This window comes from Ceratina calcarata, unplaced genomic scaffold (assembly GCF_001652005.2).
Source record: "Ceratina calcarata isolate Rehan_Ccalc_2016 unplaced genomic scaffold, ASM165200v1 scaffold111, whole genome shotgun sequence".
NCBI classification, from domain to species: Eukaryota; Metazoa; Arthropoda; class Insecta; order Hymenoptera; family Apidae; genus Ceratina; species Ceratina calcarata.
In genome coordinates, this window is record NW_017132019.1 from 344,687 (window position 1) to 368,989 (window position 24,303).

The following is a 24,303-nucleotide window of genomic DNA, read 5'->3' on the forward strand; positions in this document are numbered from 1 at the left end:
GCCTGCAACAGTCTCGTACGCTCTGCTCTTACCGGGAGCCTCGTCTCCGATCACAAGCAGACGATTCTCTTCTCCTCTCCCCTACCAACAGCCCGCTTTCCACCTCCGCACCGATCGCGCCGCACCACGTGAGCTTTTCGACCTTCTTCCTACACTTCTCCACCCTTTCCTTTCTCTCTTTTGCTCCTCCGTTTCCTTCTCCCTCTTCGTCTTTTACTTTTCGTCCACTGTAAGCAAGCTTACACGTTTTCCACTCTTATCCTTCGAACTTTCGCGCGTTCTTCTCATTCGTCTCAAGCATTATCGAAAGAAACATTGGTACGAAAACAATTTTTGAGGGTGATCCCTCAATGGAGAACAATTATTGATACACGGTCGTAACGGTGGTGATGTCGATGTCGACAGTGTAGTGCGAAGGTGGTAACGGTGGTGTCTTGGGGCGAAACGAATACGATCAGGGAGGAGAGAAAGAAACGGTAGACGAAGCGACACCAAAGAAAAGGAGAAAAGAAGCAGATAAAGGTGAATGGTGGGGCTTCTCTACTCCTTGCCTTAGTATAATTTCTGGTGGGGGTAAGGCAACACTCAAAGTTCTTAGTGACGTAGTTCTGGCAGGAACGCGGCGCGTTTTTGTCCACCGTCCGAAAGGAAACAGCCTAGTTTCCTAAATTCTAATTCTACTGCCTGGCCTTTTACTGTCCGTCCAAGAAGCGAACGGAGCGAAGACGAGAGAACCTGACGAGGAAGACAGGTTCCCTAATAAAAGGAGGCAAAAGCGAACAGTTAGGTGGAGGGCAGAGAGAAGGTGGAGAGGAACGAAAGGAGAGTAAGAAACGGAGTGAGGGGCAGGGGGGTGGGGGATATCTAGTTCAAGATACCGGAAGCGGAGAGGGTTTCTCTTCTGGGTTATTCGTGATAATCGTCTTTTACGATCCCAAAAGATTAAGGTTGGCCGAATGAAAGCAAACGAGAAAATTTGATTGCTTTTTCATGGTTACCGCTACCGGCGCGGGCGAAAGAGAGATCATGAAGACTCCGCACGGTCAATATTTGTATCCGTTCGTGTGTTTCAAAGAACCACTACAGCTTTGATCGAAGTACGGTCAAGAAAGGAGCCGAAGTAAGAAGAGGAACGGAAAGAGGCTGGAGAAAGAGCAAGAAGAAGAAGAAGAGGGCTGCGCAACGACTACTAAAGAAGAAGAAGAAAACGATCGTGCATCGGTGAAGTGTCGGCAGAAGCGAACACCAGATACGAGAAAGTAGTCGAGAGTGGACGGTCGAGGAGATCGGGTGCTCGATAAAGAATTTCTCCTTCGAGATCGACGGAAAAAAAGTGGAACCGTCGAGTAAATTTTTTTGTTTAAACACGCGTGTGATCCAACGTGCATCGGCAATCATCAATTTTTCACGGGTTTCGTTGGCCGCTGAGAGGACAGTTCACGTTTGCTATCGACACTGGCGTGATTTCCGTTCGCCAACGCTGGAACGACCGTGTTCAGGTATCCAACGACACGCGGTAGCAAGAGAAGGGAAGCAAACAGCAATTGTCGAAGTCACACGGAGGGGCGGAGGGGATGGAGATGCGCCTCGTTCTCGTGGCGATCTGCCTCCTTCTCGTCACCCCCATCGCCGGCTCTTTTTGGTATGTACAATAATTACGATCATTTTAAAGCAGAAAACTGACAAATCTCACCTGCTGTTTCTATTTAAACCTAAGTATTCTTTAAAACCTAAATTCTTATAATTGAATTAGGGAAATGTTGAACGTTTATTAGTACCGACTGTCTTTTTTCGCTTTCGTCTATCGTGAGTATCTTATTATTTACACACGAATAAATACCTTTTATTTCATATTACACTTTCGTTAATTTAGATGTGCGTTTTCTTCTTCCGGAGAAAAAGAGATCGAAATTAAAACATCGTAACAAAACGTCGTGTCCATTAAAATCATTACACATTTACGTCGACAATTACGCGAAAAACATATCTCGGTGCTCGAGAGAGGCGGTTAACGTCAGTACTTTCCAAACGTGACGAACTAACGAGTGCTCCAGTTCCGAGGTACGTCATCTGGGTTATCAATTACGCGGCACGTTACGCGCACGCGGAATGATTAATGACGCTATAAATCCGCCTTTGGTATGTAGTTACTTATGCCTTCGTAAGTAAGACCTGTCCAGAGATTTACGGTTTCATTTCGATTCGGTTAAATTGCTCGTTACCGTTACCGGGAAATCTCCTACTTCCTCCTCTCCCATCCATTCGCGATTGACAATCGTTATGGAACGCGAAGCTGAAACTCGAGTTAAATGTCAATACAATTAGCAATGCTTTTAATTGTCACTTTATGATTTTTAGTATGGACTATGTTTTCCCATTGTTCTTACCAAAAAGAAATTATGTCACCTGACAGTCCTATTGAAGAAATACTGTACAATTAATATTTGATTAAATCCAATGCAATTACACAGTAATTTTGTAACACGTTCAATTTATGTCTATTAAGTTTAAGAAGCCTCGATTCGCACCTTAACGTGTTCCTTGTAACTGCTCTACGCGCTCCCAAAGTGTAACTTGGAGAACGGCAAATTATTCAGTAGCTACAGCGCTCCGTGCGTAGGTACCCGAGTTTATAATGTAAATGTTTGTACGACGATAGACCGTTATCGCTGCCGTGCCATCCAAGGTTCCAGCATCCAGAGGCGAATCATCTTTTGAACGCGATTTTTGCTTCGTTCGCGTAAAGTGCTCGCATTCGTCTGCCATACTGTCGACCAAGTACATGTGATCTTTCAACGCTGTTTCATATTTTTTACTCAATTGTTCATTGAACCCCGAGTACATTGAGTCGTTCGTTGTCATCGAGCAGGCACACTCGAAGTTATCGAAACACGTTAAGGATTCGTTTAGTTTCCTCGCGAAGGTGGCGAAATGTGGTGTGGTCCCTGTCCTATTGCCGAGCAAATATTTGTCAACGATTTAAAGGGGATTTCTGCGCGAAGTCGACTCCGTACCGTCGCACCTTCCTCGGTTACCTGTCCACGGGCGTCCACACGACTGAGTGTTTGATAAATACATTAGAAGGTTCCTGGTTTGTTTCGATGACAGGTATTTAACAGGTATTTAAGTAGGTCCGAGAAATGTTTTGTACAGATTCTTTTTTCTCGTCGAACCTTTTTCACACGTTGTTTTCCATAGTTCGCGAGATCCGATTAGCGTTTTCCCTACTGAGCATTTGTGATCCGACCGGAACCAGATTTTTCGATCGAGATTCCCTGATTTTACTACCGTGAGTACCGGCTCTCCCAACTCCGTTTCTCGGTGGCGCAGACTTCGGGACGATTGGACAAAGATAGTCGAAGTGGACGAAAAGAGTAAAGCGAGGTAAAGAAGTGAGCGAGGATGGACAATGGTCTCGCTCGAAGCGTCACCCGTAAATCTCGTTGAGCGCGTATAATTTGTAAGTCGGCAGCAGCCCCGTTTTGCCTCGCCGGTTCCCTCCTTCGTTCTTCTCCTCTACGTCGCGGGGATCTCTCTTCGTCTTCGAACGAGAACCGTCCACGAAACAGAAAAATCGAGAGCAACCATTCGAATTCGCATTCTTCTGTTGCGTCTCATTCTGTACAAAACGCTATAACAACTTCCCTTCGTGCGTCGCGCGTATCGTTGACCTTATTCACTTGTTAATGTCCTAGCGCGTCGGTGATCGATCAGTATAGTTTAGGGAACAGCCGAACTGAGTAGCTACTATTTCATTGGAGTATCCTCCACTTATTTTATCCATTCTGGCGAAGTCTTAAATTGGAGATTTGAAAGGCATATTCATTCTTGAATTAAATAAAGTAATTAACTATATCGTTGTCTAGATCTTTTCTCTTTCTTATAATGTGTGTCTGTGCTAGGTCATTCATAATTTATTGTCTCTGTTGCAAAGTTAAATTACCATTTTCAATATCTCATGAATCATCTCTGGCTAGACTAGTCACGTGGTTTTTCGTAATTTTGATGGTTTTTACTCTGCTTTACCAGAAACCAAGCAAATATAATGAAAAATATGGGTTCGTGTCAATTGATTTTATATTTCCATTTCTCAAATAATGTTCAGTTTAAATGAAATTTCAAATTGGTATAAAATTACTTAAAATCCGAAGCACAGCATCTACGATTTTAGCTTCATTTTGTAAGTTATTTTCTTAAATGTCCTAGAATGTACTTCAAACTGAATGTTGAGGATAATTTTGTATTGATCCTCAGAGAAATAAGGACGTAGGATCGAATATTGTAAACCTATACTTTTGGTCAGTTTAGTGGGAAACGTTGAGATTCTGTCTTATCACGTCGCTATCGGAGTTTACCCCCTTAAGTAATTTTTGTCAATCTGCGTGTACATGTACTGTGTCAATGTGTACTTAATAAATACATGCTTGTTTTCTGGATGTACGGTGCGGGTTGTTTCGCTCAGGTGACACGAAGGTGTTCAGGCATCGGCGGATATCGTAACGAGCAGTTGCCGATAATACGATAGCGTTCGTTCGGGTCGCGTATAGTCCGGCCAATGGGCCGCAGTGGGCAGTCCGCAGCTACCTTCCTGCTGGTTGGACAACTCGATACTCCCACCAGATGCACTCTATCTCACCTGGCCTCTCTCTTCACTATACAACACACGCCGCCGCCGCCGCGGTGTATAATCATAATCATAAGAGGTGCACATGCGGACCGTGGACCGCGTGACTGGTGACGGTGACACAGGGTCACCTCGTTCCGCTTTAAGATTTGGTCTCCGCGGTGGTGGATGACCGGTTCGCGTGCGTTGCGCAATCTCACGCAACCTGCCTTGCGAATTTTTCTTGTGTCTACTGCGTATGGATTTTCTAAATTGAAATTCGACAACAGTACGTTCGAAATGCCGTTTAACGGAAGGGTTGAAAAGAATTATGACGTCGGTTCGAAAGGCAGGTTGCGTGAGATTAAAAAACCGAACAATTATGACATTTTTTCGGCTCTCATTAACCGTCTCGATCAGAACCGATGTGTAACAGTTTAGAACAGTTATTTTCCAATCCCTAGTTTTACATTTCAAGATGTCAATTAAATAGTTTGAACGACAATGCCGATAACACTAAAACTCTGTTGCATAAGATTATACGTAAAAACATAACAAATCTTTATCATTGATGATTTTTCATAATTACTTTTCCATGTACAGAACTTATAAATTCAATTTCCTTCCTTTTCTTTTGCCAACTCAGAATCGATTATGGCAGAAAGTACCCTAAATTTCGTACCAATATCCCGTACAAGGCGTCTGCGGTAGTAAACAGCGAGTGGTACCGGAGTGGATGTGTTTGCTCCCAATGCTGTATTTCGGTCAGCCTCTGCTCGTAATGCTTATTTTCGTCGTGAAAACGTTTCCCGAAGTTTCGCTTCGTGGATTAGTACCCTCTTGCGCTCGTTTGTCTATTTGCGGCTGGAGAAGTTCGACCTTTGCGTTTGAGCATGAATGCACACCGCGCCGGTGCCAATGTAAACATGGAAAATTCCCTTTTCCCTTTTTCACTTTCCGGCAATCCCTTCCGTCTCCGTTCTAGAACGTAACTGTTTATTCCCGTTGCAAAATTTGCTGACCGCATATGATTGAGCGACCAGAAACGTAACACGTGCAATATTTTGTGCATATCTAGAAACAATAATCTAGTCTTCTTTTCATTACTTATGTGTTTGATTTTCCTTTCTGATACCTTTAAAACTAGCTAAATGTTAATTATGTATTTGACACCGGTTATAATTTTTATTTATCTAGGGTCAGTTACGATTTGTGAATCGACCTCACGATGAATTTAATTTTCAACCCTAAACCTGTGAACGCACTCGATCATTCTCAACCAAGATCTTGATATTCCAACACCAGGAACAGAAATAATTTAGCCCGGTTCTGATTTACTGTTTAAAGTACATTACTGAGATTCTGAAACATTCTGCGCACAAGACAAGAATTGTGTACTCTATCCTTTGGCTTGTTACTAAACCGAGATCTCTTTTGTCTTATTATTCATTTGAGATTTAAACAATGTCATCGTTAATATGAGCGTATTTAAATAATTAATATTCCGTTTAACAAACACAATCGTTAAACAGATTATTTAGTCGATTTCAGTAATCGCGCAGCATCATTTTCTTAAAAAGCTAATTTAATTGATTCCTCCAACGCATAAAATTATATTGGTTGAAGAGTATAAACACGAACATGCAGTACAATGTAAAATATTATAGTGCTTCTGCTTCTATGATGGCCAAGTCAAAACACGTCTGGACCACAATGGCATCAATCTGTTCTTTCGCTTCGTGGCTGCTGGACACGCGAGGAACCGAGAGATTGTACGAGATTGTCAGAGATTTATACGATCACGGAGCGGTTCATTTGGTTTAGTTAATGGCGTGCCGCGAGTTCAGACGACGCGACGCAACGAGCGATTAGGTTAAAACGAGCGCCAGGGGGATAACGATAAAAGTTATAAATTGATTAACGCGACTGGAACGCGTGTCCCGTGCGAGACAAAAGCACGAAGGGGTAGAAGAGATCGATTTTCGTGGAATGCCGTGCAACGGGGGCGTAGTCCGCGTTTCCCGACGCTAGACGTTCCGGGGAGAAGAATTTGAAATTGTTCCAATGGCGCGTGCACCGCGCCGACCGGCTATGCACGGAATTTTAAGATCTCCGGGTTATCCAAGCTTTACTCTAATTTTATTAGCCTCCACTCTCCGATTCGATCGGGTTTCATTAAGCCGCGTGCCACGAATAATTCGTTAAAGCTTTTGCTCAGCAACCGAGTACGATTAATCTGACGCGGAAATAGAGGCGTTCTCTTTCTTTTTTTTCCTCCCTTCGTTTCGGTCCGGTTAGACGGAATGAGTGCCGCGCCACGAATTCTTCGAGATTCTTCAGAGAAACGCAATCTAGACTGGCTAACCCTTGCCACCAATTTGTTCCAGCATTCCTCAGGCCACTGATATTAGTTTCTTCGTCACACTTTATCTATTTTGCTGTCTATTACACTTATTAAAAAACTATATTTTTTTAACAATTAAATACGGTTTTATGAATCAATTAGGAAAGTGACATTAATTGGTCTGATTAGACAGATTGGAAAGATTATAAAGAGGGATGATTGTATGGAGGAGGAATTTAAAAGAAATTTCAATTTGGAACAGAGTGCAAAAGAAGAAGCAACCGCGGTTAGTTTCTTTGCTTGCGCTGGTCATTTTCGTATTCCATCGCCGCCCCGTGTCTTGTGCGTCGATCGTGTCGTCGAGCAACAAGACTATGATTTAGATTAAGTGCGCGTATTTAAGCCCAGCGCGAACTGATGTGACTTTCGACTTCCGATCGTTCCACATTTTGTCTCCAATCCTCCCCTGCACATGCATCAGTTTATAAAAACGTGTTCACTAATATATTAAGATATTTATAACATATTCATTGCCAATAGCGTGAGATTCTGTTTAATATTATCAATTATAAATGAACAATTATAATGTGACACATGTCAGTGCTTAATTAGGAAGTCGTTTACTCTCACTCGGTAGATACTCAATGAGCGAATATTAAGACTCACTGGATCTCTTATTCGATCGGATTACCCTATCTTCGATGTCCTAGAAAACTCGATTCCCAACTTTCGTCGCGTTTTCTTCTTATCCTCGAGGGTCTCGTCCGGACAGTGCGAGATATTCGAGGAATTCACCGGTGGACCCATCGACCGTTCTTCTTCTGCTGGTTCTCCAGCTCCTCTCATTTCGTTTCTCTCTTCTCCCGAGTTCGCTTTCGGCTACCCAGGAGGAACCAGGGCCCCCGTTCTCTTTTTCTGTTGTTCCCTATCGAGGGTCGTTCTCTCCCTTTCCGATCCGGGTATGTAGAAACACTGGGACGATAGCCGGGGGAGAAGAGAGCGAGCGAGCGAGCGAGCAAGCGAGGCTCGGGGAGAACAGCAACGTTGCTCTCTCGTCACTGTCTATCCGAGCAGACAGCGTGGAGCTGCCTTCGAGCAAAGTGAGTGCGTCTAATGAGGCAATAAATAAGTCGACCGCCCTAACCGGCCTCTCCACGCTTTTCGTCCGCGACGACGACGCGACGTGTCCATCCTGCGGTTCTTTTTTTGCCTCCGCGTACGTACGCGAGGATAACCCCTTCTTCTAGTCTCATCTCAGCCCTCATCTCTACTTACGAGGATTCCAAGGATCTTGAGGATTCTTCCTTATCTCTACTTTTATGTCGCTAGTCTTTTTCTTGTCGTCTAACTATGAGCGTTATGTTGATTTTTCAGCTGAATAACTGTACACATGCATACGGAGATTTAACCATGTTAACCCTAGTTTCTTCAAATTATTTTATCAAATGAGAAACCAATAACGATAATTTGTTATTGAGTCAAAAATTCATAACACTTAATAAATTGTTTACGTTGACAGTGTGTCATTTAAAATTTCATGCTCGTGCTCCATTCGTGTAAACGGGATTCACGAAAATAAATTATACTCAGAATCTGAAGACAGTTCCTGACCAAGCCAATTCCTTTAAACTGACCGCGAGTTTACGCGATGTATTAATAGCAACGGCACCGGTAAGACGAACCGATACGTGGATCGTCAAACGACGCGACCTGTTTGCATTAATAACGTCGTAACCGCTATTTGCGCAACGGGTAAGAGATGTATCGACAGAACCGCGATTCTGACCGTTTATTTTACTAGGGTGGTTAGTAGCCGCATGGTCGTTAACGAAGCCACGCGCAAATATTCTTTGCCAGTCATCCTTTGAACTATGCGGCTGGGAAAGTGTCACGCATCAAAAATTCGGTTCACCTCTTTTTCTTCTCCAAGTTCCTTCATTTATGATTCACGAACATGTTCGTTGCGAGGGAAAACAATTTTCTCACCGTTGTCAAACCTTAAACTTAACAGGAAACTTAAAGTTCCTTGGACATCGATTAGGGAGCGTTTTATGGTTCGACAACATTACTTCGTACCTACGAAGATGTGTCAGCTATTTTTAGAGACATGCGTAAGAGTTGGTTCCTCGTTTGCCAGTGGTTACGATAAGACCTTTGACTAGCATGAGACCAACGAGAAAGTCGTGTCATAACTTTCCTCTTCCCGGAAGGCCTGTCGTTTATACGTATCTATGTCGGTTGTCCATTATCCGATGTGCAGCAACGAGCTGCGGAATTTGTGCGCGAGCCGGGAAACCGCGAGCGGAAAACGATTCTGCGAAATGTCGTCAAAGAAAAATTTCAATGATGCGAATAAAATTACCTCAAATTGTTTTGAAAGAACTAACTTAGAAGATATAATTAAAACGCCTTTTTTTTTTTTTAAATTGCATGCAGAATATTTGCATTCATTCTTATCTGACGTGGACACAATAAGGTAAATTTAATTTACTCTGAACATGTCATGGAAATTTATGGAACTTTAAAGATAGGTACCAGCATTCTTTTGCGATACGACAGCAGGTATGTGTGTGTATCCGGTTCCGGGTTTACTTTACGAATAGATGTCGCGTTCCGTTATGGAATATCGAAAAGAAGAAACATTAAGACTATCGTCGATTCGAATGTAGTACCTGTACGTTGTTCACCAGGTTGCATCGTCTCCCACGAGACATTACTTGCGCCATATTTTGTCTGGGAACGAGAGCAACGTTTAGCGTTCTTTTTTTCTTATGTCTCGAGGAACGTAACCGGCTCTCTCTTCCTCTTTCTCTGTTCCTCGAGATGGTTTCTGGTTCGCGAGTTTCTCGGGAATTCTTGTCCGCGTATCGAACGTTCTTGACTTCGCTGTTACGGTCGTCGCATCGTCCAGAGGTATGGAATCCTCGCCCAAATGACGATGTCACCGAGCGCACGGTGACTCTCCCGGTTTTGTCCCGTTCCCCGGTATTACCTTTGGGACTTCTCCTCTCCTCTCCTCTCTCCGGCGGCTGCGGAACGAAAAGTGCAGCGAGCCGCCGCCGTTTGCACCAGGCGACGCGACGTTTAGTGTACTTACACAGGCGCGAGCAACCGTCCTTAACGGAATTATTGCCATTAAGGTCGATGCATTCCCGAGAGGCCGTCGTGTACGCGCCCTGGCATCCTACCGACGCAGAACTAATGATCTTAATTAACGTTTCGTAACGAAGGTCGCTCGGACTCCTTCTCCCGTATCTCTTCTTTCTTCCATCCTCTACGACTTGCGACTGTCGCCCCTTTTCCAGTTTCGTTTCTTCTCCAGTTCAGCCTCTTCTTTCTCGAATTTTTTTGCCAACAGTCAGACCCCCGGTGTTCGTCGTCCGCCTCGGTGTTCTTGTTCCTCTTCTTTCCGGTCCCGAAGGAGAGAACTCGCGGTTCTCGCCGTCCGCGGTTCCTTTCGGTTCATCTCCGTTTTTGCCTCCTCTTCGTTTTCTTTCACTATGTCCGTTCCTGGCTTCTTCACTCTCTTGTTCTTTACTCCCCGTAGACTATGTCTCGGACTCGAATCCGATCGGTACACCGGATTTACTTATAGTAATGAGCTCTTGGTACTTGTCCTCAGAAGTACACGATGCGACGTTCTCCTGAAAAAATATGCTATCCTCCATATTGAACACCATAAAGGAATGATATCCGTGTATGTTCGCAGGACCGTTGGTAATCAAGTGGTGATGGATCCCATGCTGATCTGCAAGAAGACTAGAAGACTGAAGGGCAAGATGGCAGACATTTGTCGCAAGGAACCATCTCTGTTAAAAGAAATTGCAAGAGGTGTCCAGGTTGGGACCAGGGAGTGTCAGTTCCAGTTCAGGAATCGTAGATGGAATTGTACAACTATTAGGAGGTCCCTCCGGAAAATTTTACTGCGCGGTAAGTAATGACGTTTTCTATTTTTTTTTTTTTTTTATACAGAAGCAGTGAATAATGTTGAAGTTGATACGAGTAAAAGCGTGTCTAATATGTTTGATTCGTATGTTGAACCGCGAATTCGAATGAGCTAATGATTACAAAGCGTTTCGGGATTAGGCGAACCGGATGTCGATTACACACTCCCATTCAGGCTGGCAGCTCGATTCGTTACGAATAAACGGCGTTGATCGAACGGAAGGTATAACCACTCAATTTAGAATGAATCGCGTCGAAGCTGGATCGAGTTAGTAGCTGACGAACGCGCATCATTATTTTCAAATTAGCCTCGATGAGGCCTATCGAGAGCGAGGGAAAGTAATCTGGACGAGAAGTTTTTGTCGACGTGGTTGCCTAACGATGTACATTCGCATTCCATTAATCACAGAAATTGTTTAAGTATGCGCATGTGAACGTACAGATTAGATGTTTCTCGTCTTTTAGTCAACGATGTAAATATTGCAAATTACAAACATTTCCTTCGTGATATCCTTATTACATCAGCTTCGATTAACATTCTTGCTTGATTATTCCCCTTTCCTTTTTCATCTGCTTTATGGACATGTGATACGTGCATGTGGTTTTCACTTAGGTTTTCACTGAGCTGTGTTATTGAAATCATTTATCCATATTAATCATGTACTTAAGTACGAGATTTCAAGCGTACTCCTCAACTGGCATCTGTGAATATTTCCCAAAAGCAAATAGAATTTTATTTTCGTACATAAGAAAAAGACATTTTGTTGTAATGAACGACACATAAGAGAAAAGAATTTAGATAGAGCGATTGAAAAAACCTAAATATAGAGGAACGAACCTGGGCCTACTTTTCTGTACATACATACATACGTACGTACATGTAGCTCGTGTGCTCTGGAAAAATTCTCACGCGGTTGAGTTAGCCTGTGCGCATTCAAGAGTAGACAAGCCGGGAGGAGATGAGTTGACCAGAGCTCGAACCTGTCTCTCCCCGCGTGGCTCGCTTAGTTACCCGTCCGATGTATTAATTCCGGGTGATCGAGCACGACAACTAAATCGAAGACAGCATGTCCAATAGGCTGAACTGCTCTCTAGGGCCGGCTATCAGATCGGTGCCTTTTGGTAGTCTGACAGATTGACACTGTCCGTCGGATATTAGTGGCAATATGTTCCCTTAATTAAAGGCTTCATTGCTAGGAGGAAGACCCTCCTTGTTTTTTTACCTCTTTCTTTTTTTCTTTCGTTTTTATCCCCTGCTACTCAATGATCGAAAGATTATACGGTCGATCGTATCTATTGTGATCGCGTGGAGGATTCCAAGCCGAACGATCGATGATCAGATTATATCCGACTATTGGCGATACCTGAAAATTGCTGGCCGCTCCCTTCGAAATACCACCATAGGGGATCTATTGTTTTTTGCACCCTACTTGCGTCAATGCGAATTTATGCGAAGACAGATTAATTAAAACAAGACTTTCTGATTCTGATTTTCAATGTGGAATACGCGTAATTGATGCCACACACATACACAGAGAGAGAGACAGATAAAGAGTGGCATTTTAATGTATGCGGAGAACCACTGTCGATCGGGGATATCAGGGAACTGGCACAGGTCCAAACCGACGTGGATCTAATTTGCGTTCCACCTGGCGCTTACGAGCTCCCATAAAAACGATACCGCGTCGTAAAGACGACAAAGTCTGATTATATTATGCTTCGGCGTGGCATCGTAAACCTCCTCGAGACTCGGGACCAAGGCTGCACCGTAAACAATTAACGGGCTTTCACCGTGGTCGAGTTTTTTACCCGAAATCCGGCGCAATCTCCGGTGCTCGTTTACGAAACGTTGTAATTACGGTTGGCCGCCGCGGAGGTTACTTCAAGCAGTTTAAACCGGGATTACGTATCGAGCAACGTCCGCAATCAAACAAATATCAATGTTGTCCGTTATTAACGAAACATAAAATGCTGGAAATACATGAATCGTCCGAGTGAATATATCAAGAATGGTTAGCGTTTAAAGTGTAACGAATTAACGCATCAAATCTTGATCTCGCTTGCAATGAAATTACAAGACTCACATTGATTCAGTCAATTAAATGGTAACACGGTCCTTACGAGTAGAAAATTATACTTTATTGAAAATCAGTATTGAAATCTATATTGAAAAGTATGATTTGCAGTTTTTCTATTATTGTACAATGTTTGTCCGAGGAGATTATTTAAAAGTAGCTTCTGTACAAGTAGAACATCGGTAGCCGCTTCCGTTTCCACGTTTCTCGGCCAGAATGATATCCGAACGGCCGCACGGCCGAATCGGAACGGGTCGGGAAAAGGTTGAACAGTCGGCAGGTACCGACGTAAGTGGCTGGTGCCGGGTGCATTATTGGTCGCTGCGGATCGATGACAGGGGCGGCGATGTGTTAACCGGTCGTTTCGGGTGACAATCCGCCGGACGTCGTCATTTATCTGGTCCTACCCCGGGCGAGGACAGGTCTCGCCCTGGGAAGCCCGCGTCAAGAAATATACGACCTTTTGGCCCACCCTCGGCGAACATGCACAAAGCACGTTCAGCGTTTCAGACTGTACGAACGCGAACACGCGTGGCCGATACTTTAATAGCACTTAAATGACAGTTTTCGTCAGTAGAAAAGAAATTAAATACGTACAATATTATTTAATTTAATTATTGAAAATGATTCATTGTAATAATGATGGTATGACTGAGGATTTTTATGCAAAACAAAATATTTTTCAATTTAAAAATTCATTTCAAATAGAATTCATATCATCCACAAGGATTGCAATATACATTCACTTTCGGTATATTGCATATTTTCATGCATTACGTGCAACATCTCTACACGTTGCACAATCAAGTCATTTATGAATGCATAATAATTCGGAGTCTAATCGTGATAGTTCTTACTGTGATAACTGTTAATGATTAGCGATTGTTCGCGCAATGACGTTTCTATATTAACGTAGTTTGCGTCCTCATTCCCATGCATCAAACAATTTTCAAACGCGAGTCGATTCACCTTTTAGGATTTATCAATGAATGGAACACCCTTAAACGGAATACAATATAACGCGTAATTTACGATGACAACACTCTCCCGAGGAATCTCGAACGATAACGTGTGCGTACACTTTGCCTTTTTACCCGAGATTTCGAGCGTAGATCACATTCGTTATACCATGTACCATTCAAAGGATCCTTGACTCGAATACAAACGCTTGACAAACGCGTTCCTTTAAAATACCACTTTTAGAAGGGAGGCTTTAATTCTCTCGCGAGAGACGACGCGGCGACGTCCCGTTTAAATCAATTGAAGAACCGAGACATTCTCCTCAGTATTAGGTAGTTAGTGTAATTTTCTCTGTCATTTATTACTTCTTGTATCTGTGGAACAGAGAATGCAATCCTTAGGTAGCATACATTCAAACGAACTAATTGTAAGTAAAGACTTGCTACCTTCTTCAATATTCCAAGTTTTTATTTTACTTTGCTGTATCTTACGTATGTTATTTATTACTTCTTGGATGATTCAACTTTGTGTGGCCATGTATGTACACATATTGAAATGAACTAAGTAAAGATTTGCTACCCCCTCAAATAACATTGCAAGCTGCTATTTTATAGTATGTATCTTATGTACGTTTTGAATTTTTAAAGTAAAATCGAAATGGGAGGTCGGGATAAATCGATATTGAACGAGAGAAAAAAATAGAAAGGAGAGAGAAATTCGTGGGAAGGGTTCGAGTTATCCTATCGACGAGGAAAAATTCCTAACGGGCGAAGCTTAGAGGAGAAAAAGCGAGGACGAGAAGGCACGCTACCGGCGGCGCCTATCTTAATTCTCGATTGACGTTTATTTATCTGGCGACGTTTAATTTTTATGGGCGCGATCCGGCCGATAGGTTAGCCACGCAGGTAGCTTCCCGCTGTGTGGTCCCACTGGTTCCCGTAGTCCAGGAGTGGATTCAGGGAGAGAGAAGGAGAGGTCGGGCTGGTAGAACATTCGTGGACGAGCAGCACCTCTTAATTGAGGGGTGCCGCGTGTCGCGATAAGAGGAACACGGGCGTCAAAAACCCGTGGAAAGAGCTACCATCGCGTTTCGAGAAAAGGAAAGGAGGAAAGAATTTATTGTGTTGCATTCTACCGATCCCCGGTCGGGTTTGGCTGAGGATCTAGTCTAAGAACGATACTATGGATCCAATGGTTACTCGGTTCAATGACTCGATACCAATGCTGTACCCTCTATCTCTCGACCAAATTAAGAGAGTGGTTTTCTTCGTTCATCACGATTCCCTGGAGTCTTGCTCTCTTCTTTACGCAGAGAAACGGAATCTCTACAAGCGGTATCCAACAATCAACGAATTGCTCTTTCTTCCCTTGAAGGATTCGGAGTCGAACAAGGGACGATTTTATTTCGGCCGTCAACTTTTAAGCTGAACGACGCTTCCAAATTCGATTAATAGCTTCCTCGATCCGGACATGTTAATTGTTCAAATTAGATTCGAGCGAATATATATTGTATAAAAAGAAAAAATAGGAAGTTACAGAAGTCTCAAAAGTTCATTGCACAAGTAATGTTCTTCAATATTTATCGCTATTCATTGATTGTATAATTAATAGATATTATTAGATATGTATACAATGGATGAAAAATGGATAATGATTTATTGAAAAAATTCAGATGAAAATCGTGTATGCTCGGCTGCTTCAACTGCTGTACGTTCGTTCTTCTGTCGTATCATCTCGAATACATTCTTTTAGTTTCTCTGGTATAACGAGGATGCTTACCTTGGCGCGTTGATAAACTCGAGCCATGTTGTACGATTATTCCGTTCATTCTTGTAATGCAATCCAGTCCTGGCTAATTACCCGTGTTCTATTTTCTTCTGGCAAGAACGAAGACTTTGTGGTCTTCTTGATAGCAATTTCCTCAGGCAATAGCCAACGAACGATTACCCGAATAACCTGCCTGCGTACAAATCCCTAAATATATTCTTACTTCTTCTCGAAATGGATTTCGTTAACAGAACATGTTGATACATACATTATTAAATGAAATGGTATACTTTTTCAAAATATACTATCTTATTATTATTTTGTTATTGTACAGTTAATGAAATATTTCAAATTTGTTACAAACAGTAGTCTTGCTCTTATTGTTAGATATTTAATTAGTCTATCCGTTACATTTTCGCAAAGAAATGAAGAAATATTCAGAAATGAAGAGTAACGTGATTTCTAGATCTTTTCTGCGTGATCGGGATGGTAAAAGGTTTGTGACAGTGCCACGATCACTTTAGAGGAAAGACGTCTCGCAACGAGACGAGACGAAACGGTACGGTACGGTACCGGACGATAATGAGCGAGCTAAAGGCGATTTAGCGCCACGGCGCTAAGTGTTTTGTCGCCTCGCCAACTCGGTGCTAACTAATGCGGTCCGCGGAGGACGCACCCCTCTCCTCCTTTCTCATCTCTCACCTTAACAATAACTCGTCTCCTCTGCATACGTTCGTGAATTTACCGATACCGTGTTTCGCGTGTTCTCCCCATTGCTCGTCTAGTTGCTGCCACACACGTCGTTGCCTCTTCAAACTCGCGTTCGTTTATTAACATTCACCTTCTCCTTGATTCTCCTGCTCGTTTAGAAAACGCTCGGCTTCGAAGAAGAAGCTCCAGCGTTTATTCTTTATAGTATAAACGAGAGATTCGTTTGAAGACGGTCGAATTTAACTGTCACTTTTTTTTACTTGTTTGGCGAATTGCGCGGAACGCAATTGACACGCCTGCTGTGGGTGTCCGACCCACGTTTTCACAACTGGCTACTTTAATAAGAGGCAGGGAGAGAGAGTAGCTGTCAGTCCTCGCCACAGGAAACGACAATACACGAGCCATGAGCGCCGATTATAGGGGAAGCGTGTCTTCCAGTTGAAAAGGGAAACCCATGATTTTTCTCGCTTCCAACGATTGAAATTGTCCGTGACTAAAATGACGCCTCCGCTGCCTAGAACGCGTATGCTCTTTTTCACCGTCATCGTCGATTTTCTTCTAACGCTTCTTCATTGTTTGGTCTGCATACCTATCCGCATTCTTGACTTAAAATAACATAAATTATTGAGATGTTCGGAAAACGTCTAACGCTGCACGGTTGTCGATGTTAAGTTTTATATCACCCTGAAACAAATCATACAATACTAAAGATAGAAGATTGAACTGCTTTCTGTATTTTAAACAGAACAATAATTATAGAAAGAGAAATCTTACTTAGACGATTCTAAGTAGATAATTATAACGAAATTCGTTTCTCTGTAAACTTTCCTAAAGGACTGTACACGAAGGAACAAACGCGGGGCATAGCCGGTGTCCCCCACAAAGGGTTAACAATAGCAAACAGTTTAATGTTCCGTACGTTTATTGTATCTCGGCTACCGTGACTTTAACTCGGATCGGTAGCTGGGAGAAAGGGTGAAAGGAGTTAAGAAGGAAGGAGGGCGGGTAGTGGAGGGCCCGAAGGTGGAAAAGGAGATCGGAACACCGGGACAGATCTGTTATTCTGTTAGACTCTGCCCGTTCGCCGGTGACATTTGAATGCTCGCTCGATTTTACGTTGCCGAAGGGACACGCCAGAAGGAGAGCGTCGCGTCGGCGAGGAACGAGGACCTTTGGTATACTTCGGGTTTCTCACTGCCCGCATCGTCGTGTTCAACCTCTTAGTTTTTCGTTCTTGCAAACTTAGCAACAAACAATAATTGCAATTATATATATTTATTCGAAAAAATAAACTTATCAGTGAGATTCAGAACTGTTGGAATAAATAAAGGGAATGGTGGAGCGAAATCGATATTTGAAGGGTGAAAACGCATCCTTCGCCGCGTTTAATCGCGAATTCCGCTACGTTCGCCCCAGATACGCCGTTCAAAGGACATGAAAACGGAAGAGGAGGAGGAGGAGGGAGGAACTGGAGGAACGGATAGACGATTCACCGTAATTACCGCAGTATCTCCTCGCGAGGAGATTCGTTCGGCTGGCAAAGTACGAGAACATTAAAGGTCTGAGCGAGATAAAACCGTGGAGAAATTCCTCGCGAGAGAGGAGAGAATCCCAAGCGGTGATACGGCTTCGCGGGTCAAAAATTCCACGGAATCTCGGGAAAAGGCGAGTGGCGGCTGTTGCCGCAATTGGTCATTGGGCGATTTTTGCCGGCATTCATGCGTCCGTTCTCGCTGTATTTATTGGAAAGGTTTCCCTCGTACCGATCCGCTATATGCATGTACGTATACCTATACGCAGGGGTTACGCGTATCGTATGCTCCTCTTCTCGTTCGATATTCTTCTCTTTATTTACGGTCGCGTCCCGCGATTTATCTTCTCTCTTGTCTTCCCTTCTGTTTTTTCTTTCGCGATTGGTCGCGTACGCTCGGCCGTATCATCCGCAATTAGAGCGGGACTCGATGAAACGCGTTGGTAAACGCGCTGCGATGCAGATGCGATTCGATCCGATCCCATTCGATTCGATTCGAAGGAACGAATTTACGTACGAACGATCGATCGATCGGTACGATCTATGCGTTGCGCACGAATCGGCGCATCCAGCGCGATAAATCGCGAGCCGGTTAAACAAATCACTCGACGAGATCCGCGATCGATGGTATCTACCCGCGTGAATCCTTCGTGCTCGCGACATAATTCCTGCAATGGCGGCCTGTGGCTCGCCGCGCCGTGCGGCCATGCCAGGATTACACGCTTACATAATCTAACGTACCGATTAATCACCCCGCGATTTACGAGGGATTTGTAGCCGCGTGCCCGACCGGGCTTGCGCGTGCGCGCACTAGTTTGCGCATAAATCAACTGAATGCGATGCCCGGTATCGATACCGTGATTCCGCGATTTCACCTACCTACCATATCTTCCATGTCAGAACATAAAACGTACCGTAGAGGTGCTGCTCCTTTTCGTGAACCGCTGCCTCGCTCGTTTTGCAATTGGCATGGTGATCGCTTCTAGAAACGTTTCAGGGGAACGTCATCCGTTTATGGATGAACGTGGCGATTCGTCGCGTCGCCTCGGACATCGCATTTTATCGTGACCCGCGTAGGGACAAGACAAGAGTTACGCGTGTCCCGTTAAGTTAAACGGTGTCGCGAAGAAGGGCAACGCAACGGCGGCTCGTGGACAAATACCGTGCGATGAATGTCACCTTACATCTTATGCCCCCTCTTCAGTGGTGAATAAAAGGAGAGTCACGATTTTATTAGAAGACATTCGCATCGGAAATATTATGCTCAATCTTAATTGACCAATGCATACGTTTGTACGTTCGAAATTTATGCGTACATTAATGGACTATGACATTTACGAAGAAAACGTTATCTCGCAGGCAAAAATTATTTATAGCTGTACGGACAAGTTTTTTGTTGATCGCGTGCAGTAAACGGATCCGAGGACAATCCTTCGATGTCGTACGCTTAAATAAGTAATGACATCACCGTTACTCTTATCGCCATAAACCAAACGAGTGGACGCGGACAGCTTGTCTCAATAAAAACAAGAATATGTGTATTAATATTTCATATCTCGATAGCGGACTTGAATTAACTCGTCGTTTATATGATACTTCTTGCTCGGTATCTCGTTAATACGCTGTTTACATTTGTTAACTCGTTCGCAAATTATTCTTCGCCGGCTAATGAATGCGAATAAAGGGAAGAAAATGTAAACTAATAATATCCTATCTGGCCAATAAATCTCGCCGAGTGTTTTAACACTTTGTCCATGCTATCTAGAAAATATCGACGAGAGATTGTAATCTGGACGCGAGTCAGAAAAACTGGATGACATTTCGCCTCGGATTTTGAAATACGTACATATGGTTGCCGCACGGTTACGACGGTAACAGTAACAGTGGAATGGGGCGTACCGGCTGGGAAATTAAATCGGTATGGTGAAATGGTTCGCGAGTAAACGTGAAAATCAGAAACGATGCAGCGAGGAAAAAAGAAGAGTGAAGATGACGACGACGAAGAAGAAGGAGGAGGAGAAGAAGAAGACCACTCGCAATTAAATACGGCGTAAGTCTCGCTCCGAGGATAATGCCTCGGAATGCTGATAATTGGCTGAGCCGTCGGGGCGACCCGAGACGATGGGCGCGTTCCGTGCACCTGGCAGCGCACGGCCACTGCAAGATCATCGGCTCGCGATCCCTCGTGTCTAATTGATTCCAAGTGATTTATATTACCTGCTGCTCCTCTCCGCCTCGAACATTCCTGGCCCTCCACGCCACCGTTCGCCACTCTTTTACTTTCCTTCTCCGCCACGAATCGTTTTCGATACCCGGAGACCCGATATACGCTTTGGCCCTCGGACGAATATCGGTGATAGTCGGCCACTCTTGGAAAAGTCCGTTAGGACAAAGATAGGCTAAATACGCGTCTTTGATACTTGAAAGATTTAGCAAGCGTAGAAGAGGTACCTTCAATTAATGGTACTTCAATCGCGTATATCATTCGACTTTTATAAAAAAGTGTTCTATACGTATATTCAATAATAATCGTCTGCGACTCGATTTCTATACGACTGATCAATCAGATAAAGCCGGAAGCTAGTCCAAGGAGAGGAAAAGATAAGGCGGAAGAAGGATAAGGGAAAGGGAGCGCGAACGGGCGAGGAAAGAACTCTGAACGGTAGAGCGGGTAGACACGAAACACGGTCAGGGAATACGCACGAGGACGGGGCCTTTCGCTCTCGAACCTCGATATCAGATCGCTCGTATAAAACTATCGTATCGTTTAAATACGCACTGAAAGGTGAGGCGATGCATCGGAAGATACGCGACCAGTGGCAGGCTGCCTGCCTTCTTCTTCTTCTCCTGCGTTTGGTCCGCGTCTTCTCGTTCCGTCCGTCTGTCCGTCCAGCCGCGTGTCGATCCGCGCCGAAGATACCTGGCTGGAATCCATGGGAACCGAGTTTAACGCCGAGTTTAATCCCTTCCCGGGCTTCACCGTGAACCACACCGCGCCACGCTGCTCCGCGTTTCTTCCTCGGCCGCTGGAAGTTCTCCTTGGCACGGCAGGCCCCGTTTCCAACTTCTTCCTTCTCCGCTATTTCCTCTCGTGTTTCCTTTCCACCGATGCGCGATGTCCCGGCCAGATTTCGAAGGCGCGGCATTAGTATTCGCGGCTGGTTCTCGCTTAAACGTTCGAAAAGGGTAATTGCCTCGCGGCGCGGAAATGCACCGAGGGAGCCAGCGCGGGCACCGATCCGATCGCCGACAGATACCGCGATACTTTGACGACCGGCGCGCCGCGATTCCGCGCCCCGGGGAAAAAGGAATCGATAATTGGACCCGCATTCCGCCTCACGATTATAAGTTAATCCGCTAACGGGCCCGCGTGGAACCGCACCGGTCCTCTACGAGATTCTATCTGTTTTCGTGTTGCAAACTTTGACGAAAAATTATCGCGAACGCTGCACCCTGTCTACGGACAATCTTCAGAATCTCGTCTGTGAAACGTTATCATACTACATCTAGCAATCAAATGTAATTAACGTATTCTTAGATTAGATAGATTCGAAGCGAGAAGCTATTCGAAATCTCAATTCGTTGAGATCGAACTGGACAGAAATCCGCTGAACGTAAATTGCAGGTTTAAGAGAAGGGAGAGATTTGCAAAACCCGGATGCCGTGTGAGAGACAATGGACGACAGGGAGAGAGACGTTGGACGTAGGCGGTAGTGATCTGGCTGTTTTGAAAAGGGGTGGAACTCCAGCCGCGCATTGTCCGGCTAATGATGGAGTGGAGACGTGACAGGTGAAACCGAATACATACGCCAACGGAATCCGGTGACGCGACGCGACGTCCTGGTTTCTCCCTGCTCTCAGAGAATCTCGACGACGCGACCGTCCTCTTCGAAACGTCGTACCCTGACGCGACTAACTTCTGCTCACGAAGTCCTTCCGTCTCAAGAACGTTCTTTCCTTCGTAGATAGAATTCCGGAGGCATTTAAACGATTTTCAGCTTTGGAAGGAAGAATCCGTTCTAACTCTGAATGCGTCTGCTCGCATTCAGCCAAGGAGATTTCGATTAATTGACTTATCCTCCCCTCATAAATTGCCCCGGTCGCGCCCCTGATCCGATTAGTATCTTTCGTATAATCCAGAACGGGTGCCAGACATCGTGAAGTTCCTTGCAGTGGATGGAGTTCCTTAATCCATTGACAGGCAGTTCGTCTCTTATTCAATTTGAAAGAGTTCGAGTTTGTTCGTCGATGCTTTAATTTAAGATTTCGAATTTATTCGGATGCTTGCAGATTCCAGAGAAGCAGGCTTTGTGAACGCGATCACCTCGGCTGGGGTCACTTACGCAGTTACCAGAGCTTGCACTATGGGATACCTCGTGGAATGCTCTTGCGACAAGGCTGTATCGAAAGGTAAAAATGATTAAGAACGATGTTTAATTCCAATCTTCCGGTTATGACCAATTCGGATTTGTCGAATGATAAATTGCGTAGGTAATCGACTCCGAAAATTGATCCGAACTGTCGAGACGGAGAAGGCTTTGCCGACTGAGGGTGACTGGGAATGGGGCGGATGTGGAGACAACGTAAAATTCGGGGTGAAGAAGTCACGCGACTTTATGGACGCGCCCTATCGAAAGCGCAGCGACATCAAAACTTTAGTAAAGCTGCATAATAACAACGCTGGTCGTCTGGTAATTGTTTGGCTTAATTTAATTCATTCAATCACAGTTTGGACCGGAAATCGTAGTAAAGAGAAAATAGGAAATAATTATAATATTTGCACAGTCGATCAAGATAACGATAATCGAATCTCAATTTCAAAATTGATTTTCTTGGACATCCGCATTTAACTAGAAAAATGTTATCTTAAAACATCTTATTTTTTCACCCCCTGCTCTACATATCCCTCCTTGTAGTACGATTTCCGCTCTACTCTGTTCGTATTATGCGAAGATGTATTTATTTAGATATAAAAAATTAAAACAGAGAATGAATGACGTCCGTACTTAAGGAAGCTGGAATCAGTGAAACGAGATATTGCTCTGAATAATCGCATTCCGATCTAAACGCGTCTGCAATTGTTAACATATTCGCGATAGATTTGTTTTTGTTTTCTGTTCACAGGCAATCAGGAACTTTATGATGACCGAGTGTAAATGTCACGGCCTCTCGGGCTCGTGCACGGTTCGTACGTGCTGGCGGAAAATGCCGGCGTTCCGCGACGTCGGGAACAGGCTAAAAGAGTCGTTCGATGGCGCGGCCAAGGTTATACCGAGCAACGACGGGCACAGCTTCATCACCGAGGGTCCGACCATCAAGCCGCCGGACAGATTCGATCTGATTTACAGTGAGGACTCGCCCGACTTCTGCAAGCCGAACAGAAAAACGGGCTCGCTGGGCACGCAGGGACGCCGTTGCAACTCCACCAGCCAGGGAGTCGAGGGCTGCGAACTGTTGTGCTGCGGCCGCGGCTACGACACGAGGATCGTCAGAGAGAAGACCAATTGCGCGTGCAGGTTCCACTGGTGCTGCGAAGTCACTTGCAACACGTGTCTCGTTAAGAAAACGATCAACACTTGTCGCTGACGAAGCCGATTACAGGAAATCTTAGCGCACGCCGAGAGACTATTTTGTGCGGGTTCGTGCTTAGACATCATAGGTATGTATGGAAGCACCGTATACTTCTTCCAAACGATATTATGGTTTTATTGAAATGTGTATACTTTCTAAAAGCCTATTACGCGATCTTGATTGGTGTTACTGCTTTGAAAAGATTTCCAATGTGGGTCGTATCTCGTTCGTTTGACCGTGATGAATCAGTATAAGTGTTTGTAATATAAATAAGTGATACGTCGTTTTGCGAAGAGTTTAGCTGTAAGCAACAGCTGTGCACGATCGTAGAATCGCGCAGCGTAGGAGGTACTGACGTGCCTCCTAGCGTTCGAAGCTTTCCAGGTATCTCCAGTCAGTTTCGTTTCCAAGCGTTTTCGCGGTAAACCATTCGCGAAAATTGATCGCTTTTCGCGCTTACCTATCTCGATATGCCTCGTTTCCGTCTCTGCTTATTCCCCCTTCCCCCCTCTTCCTTATGCTTACATTCTTCTGTGTATATAAGACTGAAACTTGATGAAATGTACTGTACACTGTAATTTGCGAATAAAAACGTGTATTCCCGGATTATCTTGTTCCATGTTCCTTATTCTATGCGATAAATGGTTGCGGAATAGTACTAATTCATCATGGTCTACTCCAGGGTGCTGTATTTCTTCTTTATGTATGGAATTGAGTCCAGGTGAGTGAAACATTTATTTCTTTATTTTTAATAAGTTTATCGTACGACGCACGCAAACCATTCGTGAATTTAAAT

The 24,303-nt window shown here is 44.2% G+C and overlaps 1 protein-coding gene across 1 annotated transcript; it reads left to right on the forward strand.

Moving 5' to 3' along the window:
* Nucleotides 1-820: 820 nt before the first annotated feature.
* LOC108622250 (protein Wnt-6) lies at nucleotides 821-24,086 on the forward strand. The gene is made up of 5 exons (XM_018020003.2): nucleotides 821-1,642; nucleotides 10,657-10,877; nucleotides 22,227-22,346; nucleotides 22,428-22,627; nucleotides 23,061-24,086. Exons 1-5 carry the CDS (start codon nucleotides 1,575-1,577, stop codon nucleotides 23,520-23,522), a joined length of 1,071 nt encoding a protein of 356 aa, XP_017875492.1. The 5' UTR covers nucleotides 821-1,574; the 3' UTR covers nucleotides 23,523-24,086.
* The last annotated feature ends 217 nt before the right edge of the window (nucleotides 24,087-24,303 follow it).